The following is a 16,870-nucleotide window of genomic DNA, read 5'->3' as shown; positions in this document are numbered from 1 at the left end:
AAATATCCCGCTCTTTGTCCGTAGTGTGTCGCTACTCAAGCGATTCAAAACGCTCCGAAGTAGTAAGAAAAATAGAATATGAAGTAGCCTTCTACATCCGGTTCTACTTTGGTTGCTTATGTGTGGGTTCCAGGAAAGAGCAAAAAAGTGAGATCTCGAGAGTGTACCACACACACCCCGTCCGGCAAAATGAGTGTATTTTTTGAGTGATTTGAGTTACGCTGTCGAAATACAGTGCCCCTTCGACGAATGAGTTACACCCTCGCGCGAGCCCTCCCCCTCCCCACCCGTAACGCACGGTGCGCTCTGCAGTTCTCAATGTGTTTGTGTTCTTTCGAGCCATGCTACGAACACATGTAAAGATAGTTGTTTCTTTCGTTTCTCGTTTTCTTTCATGCATAGACACGATCGCAAATACGCACTTATTCTAACAACAAACACAAACACGGTCATTTTTATTTCATTAAACACTTTATTGAAACATAAAGTACACTTTCACAACACATTCAGAATCCTTTATACTCACGAATGACGTCATACAGCAAAGTACCGGGTCGAGCCAGGCTGCGGGAAACTTGTCGACAATCTGCGTTGACTCTGTTCAGCAAATTCTTACCTGTGGATCCACGCACTGCATGTGCGTCTGTACACACTGTTCACTTCACACTTTATCAAAACACACCGGCGCACGAGACTTATAACGAAATGCGCATCAACGCCTAAACACTGCGCGCGGGACTTAGAACGAAACGCGCACAACCATCTCCGGCAAAGCGTCGCGCTGTACTGGTGGTTTTGTACGCGTAGGAGGGGGGACATACGGAGCGATGGTTCGTTGCTGTAGTGTAAGCGAGACAACACGATGTGACGAGCAGATCCAAGTTGGTGAGCTCGCTGAAAGAAGACACACACACATTCACAGACGGCTCGTCAAAGCACGGTATTTGTATTGGTGTTAGTGAAGCGCGCTTGTAAAACAGAATGCGAACTCTCATCGCAGCGCACTTCTCCGTGCTTCTTCAAGCTTCCTCATACCCCTCGGCCTGAATCACTCAAAATTTGGGGTCTCATTGTTTGCGTGGACGCGACGACTCACTCCCACGCAAACAATACAGCTCGAAAAGTTCCTGCTACAGCGCGACGCTTTGCCGGAGATGGTTGTGCGCGTTTTGTTCAAGTCCCGCGCGCAGTGTTTGTGCATGCGTTTCGTTCAAAGTCTCGAGTCGTTTTGATAAAGTGTGAAGTAAAAAACATTGTGTACAGACGCATATGCAGTGCGTGGATCGACAGGTAAGAATTTGTTGAACAGAGTCAAGTTTCCGCAGCCTGGCTCGACCCGGTACTTTGCTGTATGACGCCATTCGTGAGTATAAATGTGTTGTGAAAGTGTACTTTATGTTTCAATAAAGTGTTTAATGTAACCAAAAATGACCGTGTTTGTGTTTGTTGTTAGAATAAGTGCGTATTTTCGATCGTGTCTATTCATGAAAGAAACGAAAGAAACAACTATCTTTACATCCCAACGGTCTAAAGCCGAAGATTTTATATTGGCCTTTCAATTTTTCTATCTGTCTCTCGCTCTAATTTGAGCGATTTTCCCTGATGAGTGACCCCGAGCCTCCTCGTGTGGTTGTTGCCCACCGGGCACCAGCACTCAGAGATCCCTTGAATACGCGCTTGAAAAAGAACTTGAGTTGGCGAAATTATTCAAGTGATCCGTCGGGTCCCGAAGCCGAAGCAAACCCGAAGCCGAAGCAAAACCCGAACGGGGGTCTGCACGAACCTTCGTTTTAATAGCCCCCTCCCTTTTTTGCCAGGATTTCTTTCCAAAATGATACAGTGCACAGAATTATATCACAACAATTCTATTTATTGAATTTAATACCATTAATCTAACAAGTTTCACAAAAATCAAAAACACATGCACTACGAACACTGAACTTAATTTCACATTAACGCACATTAATTCAACACACACTTTCCACACTCGCACAGTGAATAAAATCACAAAATCGTCACAACACTTTCAGCTCTTCCTCGCTGTTGCGCCTAGTTCCTTTCGCTACACTGTACGGGCCACCATTTCGAACACTACGACACAGCCACAGGCTTAGTTGTCTCCGTTCGCCGTGAAACACTCATGAAATGGAAGAAAAATGATATTAATTAGAAGGGGGGATGTTGGTTGATAATTTTAATCACTTTTACTTACCTTAAATTAGAATGATCTCCATTTTTACGGGGTTTATCCGCTGACCACCAAGAGCTGCAACACCACACAAGCACCAACCTCACTGGACTGAAAGTAAAGCCTACTGCGTGAATGTGTGTATGCGCTTCTGCCAAGCCAACAGCGCCGTACTGCGTGTGTAGCCAAGTGCGTGTGTGTGTATATTTACACCACTGGACACAGAACACAAATCTCACCGCACAGCAGAGCGTGTGTCGCCAAGTGTATGCATGTGTGTATTTGCACCACTGAATTCTGAACGTCCACCGCACCGCACCACACAGCGTGTATCGCCAAGTGCGTGGCTGTGTGTAGTATCACCGTGGACTGCAGAAAACTACCTGCACTAGAACAGAGCGCTGGTGTGGCCAAATGTGTGCATGTGTGTACTTGCTCCACTGAAAGCCGGTATCGCACCAGATTTCGGGTGTCGCCTTGTGCGTGTGTGTGTGTTATTGTCACAGCACACTCGTTCGTCTTTTTTCGTTTTTCGCTTGAGCCACTCGATTTCGTTCTTCGCTGATTTTGGCAGCGCACGAGGGGGTTTCGGCTTCAACTTCCAACAACAACAACCACACGAGGAGGCTCGGGGACACTCATCAGGGGAAAATCGCTCAAATTAGAGCGAGAGACAGATAGAAAAAGTGAAAGGTCAATATAAAATCTTCGGCTTTTGACCGTTGGGTGTTGTTGGAAATTGAAGCCGAAACCCCCTCGTGCGCTGCCAAAATCAGCGAAGAACGAAATCGAGTGGCTCAAGCGAAAAAACGAAAAAAAAAAGATGAACGAGTGTGCTGTGTTAATAACACATACGCACGCACAAGGCGACACCCGAAATCTGGTGCGATACCGGCTTTCAGTGGAGCAAATACACACATGCACACATTTGGCCACACCAGCGCTCTGTCCCCCTGTACAAAGCGACGGAAGAAATCATTCCCTTTCGCGCATTTTCTCATGCTTTCCTTTTCCCTCCTACGGCAAATTTGTCGAGCAGCGTTTCGAGCTACCCGTCCCTGGCACCGCCTCATACCCCTCGCCTGAGCGCGCTGTCGAAGGTTTGGATGTGTTGGTGCGTCAGACGGCCAATCGCTGTCAGTCGTCGTCCGTGCTTTTTCCCTCCATAGCGCTATCTCTTTCACGCGTATGATGAATGCTCGCGAGCTGTTGTGGCGCTCAAAAAAACCGTTAACAAACATTGCGGCGATGAAGTTGCATTTTCACAAATCAAACCAAAAAAGCGCAATGAGTTCAATCGCTGCAATGTACAAATGACTAAGGAATCGCTAGTTCACGTTGGAGGGTTTGCTGTGCAACGCGCAGAACCCTAATTCCAAGTAGCGCACGCAAGACAGGTGGCCATGGCCGTGCATAGGAAAGCTTAAACCAAATTACATAAAGCTTAAGTTTATGTGACACTATGATTTTCCTTTTATATGTTGTAGATTGCACAGATATGCTGAGTCGTATGCGCATGGGTGTGAGTGTGCGTGCACAACTGTCGCCGAATGTGTTTTCTTCCGGAATGTTATGATCCATCGGTCAAAGAAAGGAAGGTGTTCATGACGGTGTTTTTTTTTTATTGTGGAGCTGCATCCTTCCCCCTGCCTGCAGCGTATGCATCGAGCAGGAGACAGTGTGGCAGTATGCAAGTTGCCCGCTGGATAAGAGCGGGCCCGCGGCACCGCCATCATTCCGCACATCTTAACAGCATGCCCGTCGTGGGTTCTAACCGCGTATGAACCGTCCGCCGTAGCAAGGGGTGACTATCCGGCTACGTGGTACTCAAGTCCTGAAAAGGCCGGCATGATCGCGTAGGCCATTACGCCAATAATAATAATAAGAAGAAGAGGAATAACATAGCGTAACAGCCCACACCCGGAGAAGAGATTGGATTATCTTTGTTGCTGCCGTGTTACCGCTGTGACGCGACAAATGCACGGAATGCAATCGACCAAAACATGAACCTACCGATCCGAACCCATTCCAAGGCAGTGCCGGTCGCACGGAGTCATGATACCGACTCGAAACCAACAAGCCACCAGATTCTGGACGGACAGGTGCAGCACCATACGCGCACCGTAATAAACAAATCCAGAATCCTCTTTTGTATGGATTCAATTCAAAATGTTGTTTCCACTTGCATTCGCTAGCTGAATTGGAAAGAAATGTGCTACATATCACACGCACGTTTGCTTCGATCGTTTGTCTTTTAAATACCCCCAACAGCAGAACCGGTCGCAAAGATGGTGGTGCCAATTAAATGGTTGTATTGTGTCGTAGGTAGCGGTAATCGATCGGGCGGCGTGCAGTGCGTTTTCTAAGAGTGCATGGAGTGTGTAGACGCAGCCGGTGACAATGCACGCATTAGAATCAAACAGTTTTGGAGTTCCCGCACGCACACACACACACACGCGCACGCACGAACGCATGCACGCATGCACGAATGCACGAATGCACGTACGCGCGCACGCGAGCACGCACCCACGAAAGCGCGCAGGCGAGCACACACCCCCCATCAACCCCCACCCCCCCTTCCGCATGATCGATTACGGCTACCTTATCGCAAGAAAGGCTTGTTCCTCACTCAAAGCACCGGGAGGGGAGGGGGACCGCCGCATGATAGAGTGGACGATCACTTTCCCCGCGCTGTGTGTGTGTCCGTGTGTGTGTGTCGTGGCCAGAAAACTCGAGACAAATTCCGGCACATTGAAAAAATAATATTTTTTAATGCCACTATACACCGTGCTACATGATGCTTAGAAGGTCGTTGAAGCATCAAACCTGTTCAAATTAAAAAAATATTAGATTAGTGTTAGACGTTCTCGTACGCTTGTTTTAAATAGGCTTCTTCACCCTCAATTGGCAGGGGCATCGTATGGTCTCATCAGCAGCGGCACGAAATAAAATAAACCATCAATACACCGATAACACTTTAAATCCCAAAATGAACCAGCTTCTCCCGTATCGTCAAGGTCACACACAACAAATAAATGCTAACACTCACCAATAACAATACACAACCGCAATGTACATATATACCAACGCATACACACAATCAGCTGACGGCGAAAGGCACGGGCTGAAGCTCAAGTATGGCAAGGCAGGGAGGGGAAAGGGAGTGAGAGGAAGAGGAGGAAGGAATGGGCGCCAATATTTTTTGAATTTTTCGGTCGTTTTTTTTTGCTCCGCCGTCTGAAATAGTTCATCCATTCCTTCAGCAGATGGCGCTCGTTCCGCACCTAAAAACTGCAAGAAATACGCCGGCTATCGTAGTTTTGGCTGAAGTCTAGCGTATTTTTTTGCGTATTTTTTGACGCAAAACTACGCAAAAAACTACGCAGAAAACTGCTCGAATTTTCGCAGCGGGGTTCTAGTACAGGTAGTTTTCTGCAGTCCACGGTGATACTACACACAGCCACGCACTTGGCGATACACGCTGTGTGGTGGACGTTCAGAATTCAGTGGTGCAAATACACACATGCATACACTTGGTGACACACGCTCTGCTGTGCGGTGATATTTGTGATCTGTGTCCAGTGGTGCAAATATACACACACACACGTACTTGGCTACACACGCAGTACGGCGCGGTTGGCTTGGCAGAAGCGCATACACACATTCACGCAGTAGGCTTTACTTTCAGTCCAGTGAGGTTGGTGCTTGTGTGGTGTTTCAGCTCTTGGTGGTCAGCGGATAAACCCCGTAAAAATGGAGATCATTCTAATTTAAGGTAAGTAAAAGTGATTAAAATTATCAACCAACATCCCCCCTTCTAATTAACATAATTTTTCTTCCATTTCATGTGTGTTTCACGGCGAACGGAGACAACAAAACCTGTGGCAGTGTCGTGGTGTTGGAGATGGTGGCCCGTACAGTGCAGCGAGAAGAACTAGGCGCGACAGCGATGTGGAGCAGAAAGTGCTGTGCTGATTTTTCTCTGAGCGAGTGTAAAAAGTGTTTGTTAAATTATGTGCGTTAATTTAGAATTAAGTGCAGTGATTATTGTGCATGTATTGTGTTTTTTTGTATTCTATGTTGGTTCGATATTCAATAAATCGAATCATGTTGATATAATGGTCCGCACTGTATCATTTTGGAAAGAAATCCTGGCAAAAAAGGGGGAGGGGGCTATTTTAACGAAGGAACGTGCCGAACCCCGTTCGGGTTTTGCTTCGGCTTCGGGTTTGCTTCGGCTTCGGGACCCGACGGATCGGTTCAATAATTTCGCCAACTCAGCTTCAAAGCCAGCTTCAATCTCAGCGGATCTCTGAGTGCTGGTGACTGGTGGGAAACACATTGAGAACTGCAGAGCGCACCGTGCGTTACGGGTGGGGTGGGGGATGGCTCGCGCGAGGGTGTAACTCATTCGTCGAAGAGACACTGTATTTCGACAGCGTCACTCAAATCACTCAAAAAATACACTCATTTTGCCGGACGGGTCACGCTTACGTTCTTGTTCTACGACGCCCCCCCCCCCTCTCATTCGCCTCTCAGATCTATTTTTAGATCATCACCACTTCCATCGACGGCGGTCGATGTGACGATGTGTGTCGTCGCGTGTGTGTTGTCAATTTGGTCAGAAAAACTTTTTTTTTCACACCTCAAAATCTCTGACTTGGAGCGTCGGCGTTCCGATTGAACCATCGCGACTTTGATCAGTGCGCGCGGCTAAAGCGACCTTTTGCATTGTGTTGTACGTAGCGTGTGCGCCAAAATTTTAAGAGTGCGCGGAGAGTAAATGTGGTTTTTTGGGGGTGGGGAAATGAGATACAGAGTCAAATATCGCTGCACATTAACACATACATTCTCACTGCACGGGTTGAACTGCGAATACTCAATTGTGAGAGAATATACTCGACCGCTCGCGCATGAGTGCAAGCAAGCGCAGGATAGACGATAGAGGGAGAAAAACAATTATTTTGCTCCAAGCTTTCTATTTTTGTTCCGTTGGGAAGTGCTAGCACTGTCCTAGCACTTCCGCACTGTGCTCAGAGAGCGTACTGTGCGAAAGTGCTAGCACTGTGCTAGCCCAGCCGCACTGTGTGAAAGAGCTGGCATAGTTCTAGCACTGTTGCTCTGTGTTGCCAATCACTGTGCGAAAGTGCCATCACTGTGCTAGCACTGTGTTTATATTGTTTGTTAGTGCAATTAGTTGCGTTTGTGAAAAAAAATCAATCAAAGGACAATCATCAATGCACTAGTACACTAGTACATGTACATAGTACATGTGAAGCCAACCAATTCTTAGTTAAACTTAACGGAAAGTCATATATTCAAATGATGAATGGCATCTTTGAATACATAAATGCCGATTATGTGACTCAAGTGCTTGAGAAAAAGTATCAAAAATGCTCATTTTCTATTATGATCCATGTTAGAGCACTCGATTTGTCTCTGGTTTCATATATCGAACTGAACGAAGGTCATTTGCATTAACTAACTCAAACGGGGACCGTTTTTTGTCCAACAGCTTTCCGTTGGATTAAAGCTATGGAAATCGTTTTATGTAATATTTAAATCACACGGATTGTATGTAATTACATTCAAAAGGGATTTTTTGTAATTATTCACTAGAAAAAGGGTGGGAATAACAAAATACACAGAAATTAGAAAAGCATACAACAAGTGCTACTTTTTATGACATTGCCAAACACATTTAAAGAACAATAATATGCCAAACGTAAAAATAATTATAAATTGGTACGATCCCTCCTGCGTTACGCGTTGCAGTTTGTTTTGACAATCAAATCCATTTCAGATCAATTTGGTAGCAATAGCCGGCAATAGCAATAGCCATCGCGAATAAATAAACACATTTTATCAGTCGTTTAAAGTTCATTTTGGTTTAACCGAGTTCATTTCTTGTTCATTCCTGTTAAAATAAACGACCGTCAAAACAGTTAACGACTGCTCGATATCGCATATAGGCAAACACGGGGAAAAAAAATCGATCAGTATAATTAAACGACTGTTAATTTGTATCGCATACGCTCTTGACAGTCGTTTGTTTAACGACGGCATAGGACCAGTCGTTAAAATTAACCAATGAACTCAATGCGATCGCAATGCCAAATTCTAGCGATTTTTAACGACTCTGGTTAATTTAAACGACTGTTAATTTTAAACCAATTCTTTCGCGATGCCAGCTACTATTATCAATAGCACAATTTGATTTTTAAATCACTCTTGTTGTTTTTTTAGAGGCCTTTCGCATCTTTTGCAAATTAAATCACGCATTTTGAGATTATTTATATCCTATAACAAATTTTACAAAAAGGTTCTCATTTTCAATCTCTCACTATAGAGCGTTACTTTTTCACTCCTATAGTGAGACGAAGTTGGTTAGTGAGTTGATGGTAGGTGCGGATAGCTTGGATGATTTTTGTACCGTGTTGGTTTTCTTGCACACTTTACACCGATATAGCGATTCATTGGTGTAGGCGTTGCACGAAAAACGACAACCATGTTTACCTCAAACAAACATACGAATAATATGTTGTGTAATATTTATGAAGTGATCTAAATAGTTTAAAAATAAAATAAGTACAAGTAAGCTAAAATTTTATTGTATCAGCTTCCATGGTATGTTGGTACGGGCAACCACTGGATCACACACCGCTGCCAGACTGATATCGTTATTGGCCGCATGGTGTACTGTTGATGTCTGGATTGCGGCAAGACGACAGCAAAATATCCAGGACCCTACAGGAAGCAGTTTCATTTGAAATTCTCAACATCTGCGTCACCTATTTGCCCTTATATTGTCGGAGGGAATGTCCCAGAATCCTTTTTTATTGTAGGACGCAAACGTGAAAAGATTTGTTAAAGGCAAAGTCGGAGCCAGTGCACCGTACACACTCGGAGCAGAATCGGCTGCTGCGAGCTGTCAAGCACGTCAAAGTGCAGCGACTCATTGGCCTGTATCGTATACCATTTCGATTGCGATCGAAATCGAAATCCGATGAACAAAAGTTCATTTTGAATGAACAAAATTCACTTTGGTATCGCATACGGGTTGTTCATTCGATCGTAATCGAAATCGAAAAGTCAGTTTCGACCAGTAGACAAATCCTATGTAAAACATCGAGCAGTCGACTATTTTGTCGACAATTGGTATCGCATACGCTCTTTGTCGATCGAATTCATTTCGACTAGGTAGGGGGTAGTCGAAATCTCTTGTACAATCTGATTTCATTCATTTTTTTTTTGAAAAATAACAAAAAAATGCATGCAGACATGAAAAATATGAGTGAAATTATTATTTACAAAACAGTAATGTATAAATTTATGGAACAATAAATGAATAAAAATCTGTTCAAATTATTGCATATCACTTTAATTTAATGTTAATTGTTGTTCTACAAACCCAACAGTTTAAACATTCTTTCACCATTCCTCCACTTTTGCTCAAAGAATGACTTAGCTGGACTGTTATCAAAAATAAATGCATCGTGATTCGATCCACTATATTTGGCATTAACATACCGAATGATGTGTTTGTGGTCACATATCTGAAACAACATTTTATATTAGACACTATACGAACACCTATGCTGTGTTTTAATTACAAGAAGCGCATTTAAGCTGTAGAATCCTTTCCTGTTGAAATATATTACTGAGTCTTCAGTAGGAGCTATCATTCTGATATGTGTACCGTCCACAGCCATAACAGCACCAGCAATGCCAGATTTACCATAGAAAAATCTACGTGCCTCCATTTGTTCCTCCTCCGTCATTTCCAGCGTTATGTGCCTCTTAAGTTCATTTTCCAGAGCACGTAATGTTTCATCGAACATTTCGGAAAATGTCGATTGTCCCATTGGCACCGTAAAATCGTTGCCTACACCCAGCTGGTAGGATCCTTGTGCTAAAAATTTTAGAGCTGCTGCCAGTTTTTGTTCTGCAGATAACCCACGATTGTGTTTCGGCATTATTGCTGGTTCAATTTTTTCAAGGATATCTAAAAATAAATCCTTCGAAATCCGGAAATTTTTCCTAAAACTATAGCAAGCTATCAGTACAAGTGCTTCTTCTACCCGGACTGTTTACTTACGCGGCATCGTCTAAACTCAAAGGATCTAATTCCTTTCGCAATTTTCGCCGATATTTCTTTAAATCCACATTTGCGGATCGACGATCACGATTGTACAGTAAAATTGAAGCAATCATCATTAAATAGCAAAGCACAATGATAAAATGTATTCTCATTCACATGTATTCACTGCTCCCTGCATTCGCAATGTAAACAAACCGCTGTTTGACAGAACGCAAACTGCTCGACAAGTCGATCGTATAAGTTTTCTCGATCGAAATCGACAAATCGTATGCGATACCTATTTCGAGACGATTTCGATTTCGATCGACAATTTTGCTTCGATCGCAATCGAGTCGTGTTTTCTTATACGATACGGGTCATTGATCAGCACCTGCGGTAAATGGTGCCGCAGAAGACGCTGACGATGTTTCCTGTATTCTGCAGTTATCCGACTTTATGCAGATAGGACCAGACCTGCTACAATACGCCTTATCCGTTGCCGAAATATTTTCCCTGGTGAACGCGAAGCACTCTTATGCTATTGATGTGCTGGACAACATATTAGTATACGTGAATCGTTTGAACAACGAATAACGAATTACAATGTAATTACCGCAGCAGTGGATAGCTACGGTTTGACAGAACAATCCAGCCGAGAGGAGGCACATGGGCAGATCTTTTTCTTTGATGGACCTGGTAGCACCGGGAAGCCGTTTCTGTTCGAAACTATTATTGCGTACACGGGATGCCAATCAAAAATTGCAATCGCAGTGGCTCCAAGTGGAATTGCTGCTCTGCTACTGACCGGGGGACGTACGCTTCACTCTACATTCAAGCTATCGCTATACCTGGACGCTAACAGTTCCTGTAACATCCATGTATAGTCAGCACAGGCTGAATTGATGCAAAAGGCATCACTAATCTTATGGAAGGAGAATTCCATGAGCAGCTGCTATGCTCTCCAAACAGGGGTCTCCAAACTAATAATAGGCTCGTAGTTTGGAGATCCCTGCTCTAGAAGCTCGCGCCCACGATCACGCCCTGCAGGACGTTATGGGAAATCGCTGAACGTTCGGTGATAAGGTGGTGCTGGTATGTGGCGACTTTCGACAGATACTGCCAATCGTTTCGCTTGGTACCAACGTTCAGGTCCTGCAGCAGTGCATCCGGCGAAGCATGCTGGGGGGCAAATTTAGGGCATTGTGTTTGCGGGAAAACATGCGTGTGCCGACAGCCCAGACTGTTCAAGATGCTGAAGAGCGGAAAGAGTTCGTAGAATACGACATTCCCGGGATTCGATAAGGCGTATGCCAAGATACCACGGTACTTGATGTTACCTGGAACATATGACCCGAAAGATCAAATTTATCGCAAACAGTGTGTATTTTGATTAAAAAAAAATTATTCAAACCGGTACACCACTCACAATTCAATTTGTAGTACATTTAATAAAGAAAATTATCAAATCCTATACACTGCAAATTTTGTTATAAATAATATAAGCACACAAAAAATTCTTTTACAAAGGATTCAAAAACAAAATGATCATTTGAAGTGCAATTCTTATATCGTTGATAAGACGTATATGTCCCAATAAACGTTGCGTAGCCCTGTAACCGGGCCATTTTAACTAGTACAAATCAAATATTCAGTGCGTTTCTAGCGTTATATTTACGAAATATTACGTATTTATTGTAAAAAATAATATTTTCTGTGCAAAAAGCTACGAGCACTTGTGTATGTAAACATATACAATGTTAATAAAGTCTTTTGCACAGAAAATCGCCATTCTTACCATAAATACGTAATATTTCATAAATATAATGCTCAAACGCATAACAGCAATGATCTTAATCATATAATTACAAAATGCGTGTGTTAGCGCCTGGATGTATGCAGAAAAGTTAATAGCATACAAGTAGCCATAATATAAGGAACGATTAGAGTAGGTGTTAGTGAGAACGCGTGCGTATATCGAAATGCATGAACAATAAATGTTAGAGTCTAAGTTGAACCACCGTACAGAACACATCGGTTTTTGATTTAGTTATTGAACAGCGTGTTTGAATTTGCAAAACGATGCGAAAGGCCTCTAAAAAATAACTTGAGCGATTTAAAAATCAAATTGCGCTTGTGAAAAATAGCATCGTTGCGGTCAAACAACAACTTTTGACAGCTAAACTGAATCTTGAGCTTCTGAAATTGTTTTGCTGACATCCCGTTCTGACTTGTAAAACCCTGTAACGTAAGAGAAAAAAAAATGGAGAGTTAAAGAGAATAAGTAGAATTTAAATTAAACTTACAGGTTGTTGCAAAGATGATGGCTTAGAAAAATTTGATTAAGCAGCCCATTTATATTAAGATTGCAGATTTAGTGGAGCAACGATAAGATGCCAACGCACAATAGTTTTGCAAAAAAAAAAAATGTACACCCACGAAATTCTTTTGAATTTTTCATTTTGACAGCATTCATTAGGTAGGTTTATAATGCAGGGAATTGGGGATTGAAGCAGACCGAAACGTACCGTAGAGTTCTCTGAGTGACATCTATACCTAACATCTATATCTAACATCTATATCTAACAAGGCCAGATGAAAGCGAGAACAAAACAAACGGTTTCAATACCGATTCTCTCTGAGATTGTTGGGAGGGAGGCAAAAGAGATAGAAACATTTCTTCACGGCTTAACATCCCTCTCAACAATCTAAGAGAAAGTTTGTATGCAAACCCCTATTGATGGTTTGCTGCTTGTTCTCTGCTCGTTGGTATAAGAACTCAGAGGACTCAAAAAACAATTTTAAAATAAAGTGGCGCTCTGTGATGTCACGGAGCGCATTGAACTCCCTCCGAACAATGATCTGTTCCAACTGGCTCGAGCCATCACCACACCCGCTGTCAAAATGAAAAACTCAAACGAAACTCTTTTGTTCACTTTTATTGTGCAAAAACCGTATTGTGTTAACTGCAAGTTGAACAGTTCTTTCAGCTGATATGAAATAATTTCCATGGTATAAAGTGTATTTATTAGCTGACAATCTATGAGTATAAATAAAACCGCTATTTTTGATAACTTGAATCATTATATACCGTTTACTTACATTTGTATTATTATAGGCGACCTGTCATACCGGCTTGGTCCTTCGTGTATTGGTGTGTGCTGGTGATTCTGTTGCTGGTTGTTTCTGCTGATAAGCTGTAGGTATAATTTAAGGGTATTTATATAGTTGTACACAAAAGCAAGCAGAACATTTACTTCCATTATCATCGTTGTAGATATCAATGGACAATTGTATCATCGGAAACAGTGTGGAGGCTTCCAGGATCGGATACGTGGAGCGGAGTGCGTTTGAAAACATGGCTATTAAAAATAGCAAACATATTAATACACTGACCAACATGACCAACCAATCCATGTGCATATGAAGCTGGAAACAATGATAAAGTTACAGCAACAAAATCAATCTGATTCCGCCCAATCCACTTCTGTTTTAGAATATGTTTTTCTGCCAGAGGAAGAAGACTTTAGACGAATTTAGTTTTCCATTAATTGCATCGCAAGCTAGCCTTGAAGAATTTGATGCTGTTGAAGCGAGCAACCGAAGTGACGGAATTAACTTTTAACAGGGTTTGTCGTTTGGAATGCTGCTGGAGTAGACAAGGGCGCAGTAAGATCAAAATAAAAATTCCGTATTTACAAAAATGTTTTGAGATTTTTGAGAATATAGCTGTAGCAGTTAGTGTAGATGGAGGAGAGAAAAGGGTTGATTTTTTTTGTTTCAATGTTTTGTTTTTTTTTTGTTCAGTGTTATTCGAGGAGCATTTAAACGCAAGGCGAAGAACGGGAAGGATACAAAATAAGATTTAGTGTTATCACTACTAGCGTTTACTTTGATAAGTTTAAAAGAATTGTTGAATTCCTATTTTGTTAATTAAATAAATTTATTTTTTGTTAATTAAATAAATCTAGGAATAACAACGATGCATAAGATGTAATTCTATTACTTATTAAAATCAAACATTCACGTTTTGAAATTTTGAAGTGGTATTAGTTTGAGTGAATAGTTAATAAATGACCGAATTAATAGTTTATTAGTAAATAGTTCATGAATAGTTGTAAGTTAAAAGTTAACTTTTTTTATTCAGGACGAACGATCCAAAAAGGCCGTATTGCTTAAGTAATAGTAAACTTATAATAGTCCTTAAATTGATACAGGATTGTACTCGACAGATATTGAACATCCAGATGACTCCAGGCGATTCCGAACAACTCCGAACGACTCTGGGTGATTCCGGACGATTCTGAATGACTCCGGATAACGCTGGCGAACCTACCTTCCGCAGTCGATTCCGAAATTATCGAAATTGGATTGGAGTCGACTCCGGATTTTTTGCCAACTATTCAAAACAGTTGAATTAAGTATAGCATAATGTCCTTCATTCTTACTATAATTATTTGCAGTCAGTACGCTTGTAAACGTCAAAGTGAGAGGACGTGTTTTGACCAATTTGCAAGCCATCATGAGCAAGTTTCAGCGGTACGGAAGTAACACCTTCCGTATCGATTATTCGGAAGCTCCTATTAGACCAACGCTAGACGAAACGGCAGATTTTCTGTTTACCGTTCTTAAAACTGGCGCGGATGTCTCGATGGTGCAACGGAACACTGCACAAAGTGCAGTATATGTTACCATGCCAACACTCGAACGTGCATTGGTCATAGTGAACGAGCACAACGGGAAACACTTCGTCACGCACGAGGGGAAGCAGCACAAGATCGCAATCGAGATGGTGGATGATGCGACGGAGGTGAAAGTGCGCGATCTGCCACCAGGGTTTCCCGACGCAGATGTTGTTGCTGAACTGGGCGGTTTTGGTGAGGTACTCACGATTGTTCCCGGCGTTTGGGGCGCAGAAACGCGGCTAGCTGGGATCCCGTCGGGTGTGCGCATTGTCCGCATTAAACTGGCTAAGCCCCTACCATCTTTCATCACTGTGTGCGGAGAGGTGACAGGGGTGATCTACCGAGGACAACAACAAATGTGTCGTCACTGCAATGAAGCCGTACACCACGGTCTCAGCTGCATCCAAAACCGCGTGTGTCACTTTCGGAACAACGAAAAATCATACGCTGGAGCCGTACGGCAGACTCCCACACCAATAGAAGTTACAACTTCACCATCAGTGGCAGGCACTAACACTAAAGGACGCGGACGTAGAGGAAAGGTAAGAATCACTACGCTTACTAATACAACACCGCCCTCGTCAAGTGCTGCTCAAAACACAGCACCGCAACGTCCAGCAGGCGCATCAAAAATAGCTAACCGACTGGTCATCCCGGTCGTGCCGGTTTCTAACGTTCGGCCTTCAAGCCCGAAACCGAACAAAAAAGCCAGGGAAGAGCAACCCCAAGGAAAAGCGAATTTTAATTATTCTGCTTCAAGCACTACGGTGGTTGCTATGCATGCTGCAGTTACGTCAGCCACAGCCTCTGCCGCCGCTCCTGCCGCTGTTCCTGCCGACGCTCCTGCCGCCGCTCCTACCGCTGCTCCTGCCGACGCTCCTGCTGTCGCTCCTGCTGCCGCTCCTGCCGCTGTTCCTGCCGCCGCTCTTGCCGCCGCTCCTGCCGCTGCTGCTGCTGTTGCTCCTGCCGCTGCTCCTGCCGCTGCACCTGCTGCTTCTGCTGCCGCTGCACCTGCTGCTTCTGCTGCCGCTGCCGCTACTGATGCCACTGTTCTAGCCGCCACGGCAAACGAACACATGAGAGTGGACTGCACGGCGGTAATGTTCAAAGCACCGCTCATAATTCCTTCCTCCTCCTTTCCCATCTGCTCCTTAGATGAACAGTTTGCGGTAAAACGCAAACAATTTCCGGAGACTATAATTTAGCAACTATTAACATTAATGCAATATCTAATGCGACAAAATTAGAAGCCCTCAGGACGTTTATCCGGACGATGGACTTGGACATCATATTTCTTCAGGAAGTGTGTTGTGCAGATCTCTCGATTCCTGGATACAATGTAATTAGCAATGTTAACGTGGTGGAGAGAGGTACGGCGATTGCTTTACGTGACCACCTAAAATTCTCTCATGTTGAACGCAGCTTGGATTCACGTCTAATTTGTCTTCGGCTTGAGAGTAATGCCACCCTATGCAATGTTTACGCTCCATCAGGGAGTCAGCGGAGAGCGGAGAGGGACGATTTTTTCGAACAAACGTTACCATTCTATCTGCGGAATGCATGTGATCATGTTATTCTCGCGGGCGACTTCAACTGTGTGTTGGAATGGAAGGATGTGACGGGCGCGAGAAATTTCAGCCTTTCTTTGCAAAACGCGGTAAATAACATGGGTTTGTGTGACAGCTGGGAGGCTCTCCGAGGAAACGAGGTGGAGTATTCTTATGTCACCAGTGGTTCTGGATCACGTATCGATCGGTGTTATGTTTCTTCCTCACTGAAAACACAGTTAAGAGCGACCGGTATGCATGTCCTTTCCTTTTCGGATCACAAGGCTCTCATCGTTCGTCTCTGCCTACCAATCGCGCCGAGTCGTATGCGCAGCAACGGCTATTGGCAACTGAGACCACACGTGCTATCCGA

At 43.5% G+C, this 16,870-nt stretch overlaps 2 protein-coding genes and 1 long non-coding RNA gene across 6 annotated transcripts in view; all 3 read right to left on the bottom strand.

Annotated features, from left to right (window-relative positions):
• The window catches only part of LOC120905600 (uncharacterized transmembrane protein DDB_G0289901), a 301,222-nt gene that overhangs the window by 53,546 nt on the left and 230,806 nt on the right, over nucleotides 1-16,870 (bottom strand). The gene's annotated exons all lie outside the window — the stretch shown is intronic.
• On the bottom strand, nucleotides 1,850-2,369 carry LOC120905603. The gene is made up of 2 exons (XR_005739926.1): nucleotides 2,213-2,369; nucleotides 1,850-2,137 (listed from the first exon to the last, which is right to left on the bottom strand). It is a non-coding gene; the product is annotated as an uncharacterized LOC120905603 (long non-coding RNA).
• On the bottom strand, nucleotides 9,470-11,156 carry LOC120905601 (putative nuclease HARBI1). The gene is made up of 2 exons (XM_040316551.1): nucleotides 9,802-11,156; nucleotides 9,470-9,744 (listed from the first exon to the last, which is right to left on the bottom strand). The coding sequence occupies exons 1-2, from the start codon at nucleotides 10,162-10,164 to the stop codon at nucleotides 9,592-9,594; spliced, it is 516 nt and encodes a 171-aa protein (XP_040172485.1). The 5' UTR covers nucleotides 10,165-11,156; the 3' UTR covers nucleotides 9,470-9,591.

The sequence above is a fragment of the Anopheles arabiensis genome, chromosome X, assembly GCF_016920715.1.
Source record: "Anopheles arabiensis isolate DONGOLA chromosome X, AaraD3, whole genome shotgun sequence".
Classification (NCBI taxonomy): domain Eukaryota; kingdom Metazoa; phylum Arthropoda; class Insecta; order Diptera; family Culicidae; genus Anopheles; species Anopheles arabiensis.
Note: the sequence above shows the minus strand (reverse complement) of the source record. Positions and strands in the feature narration are given on the sequence as shown.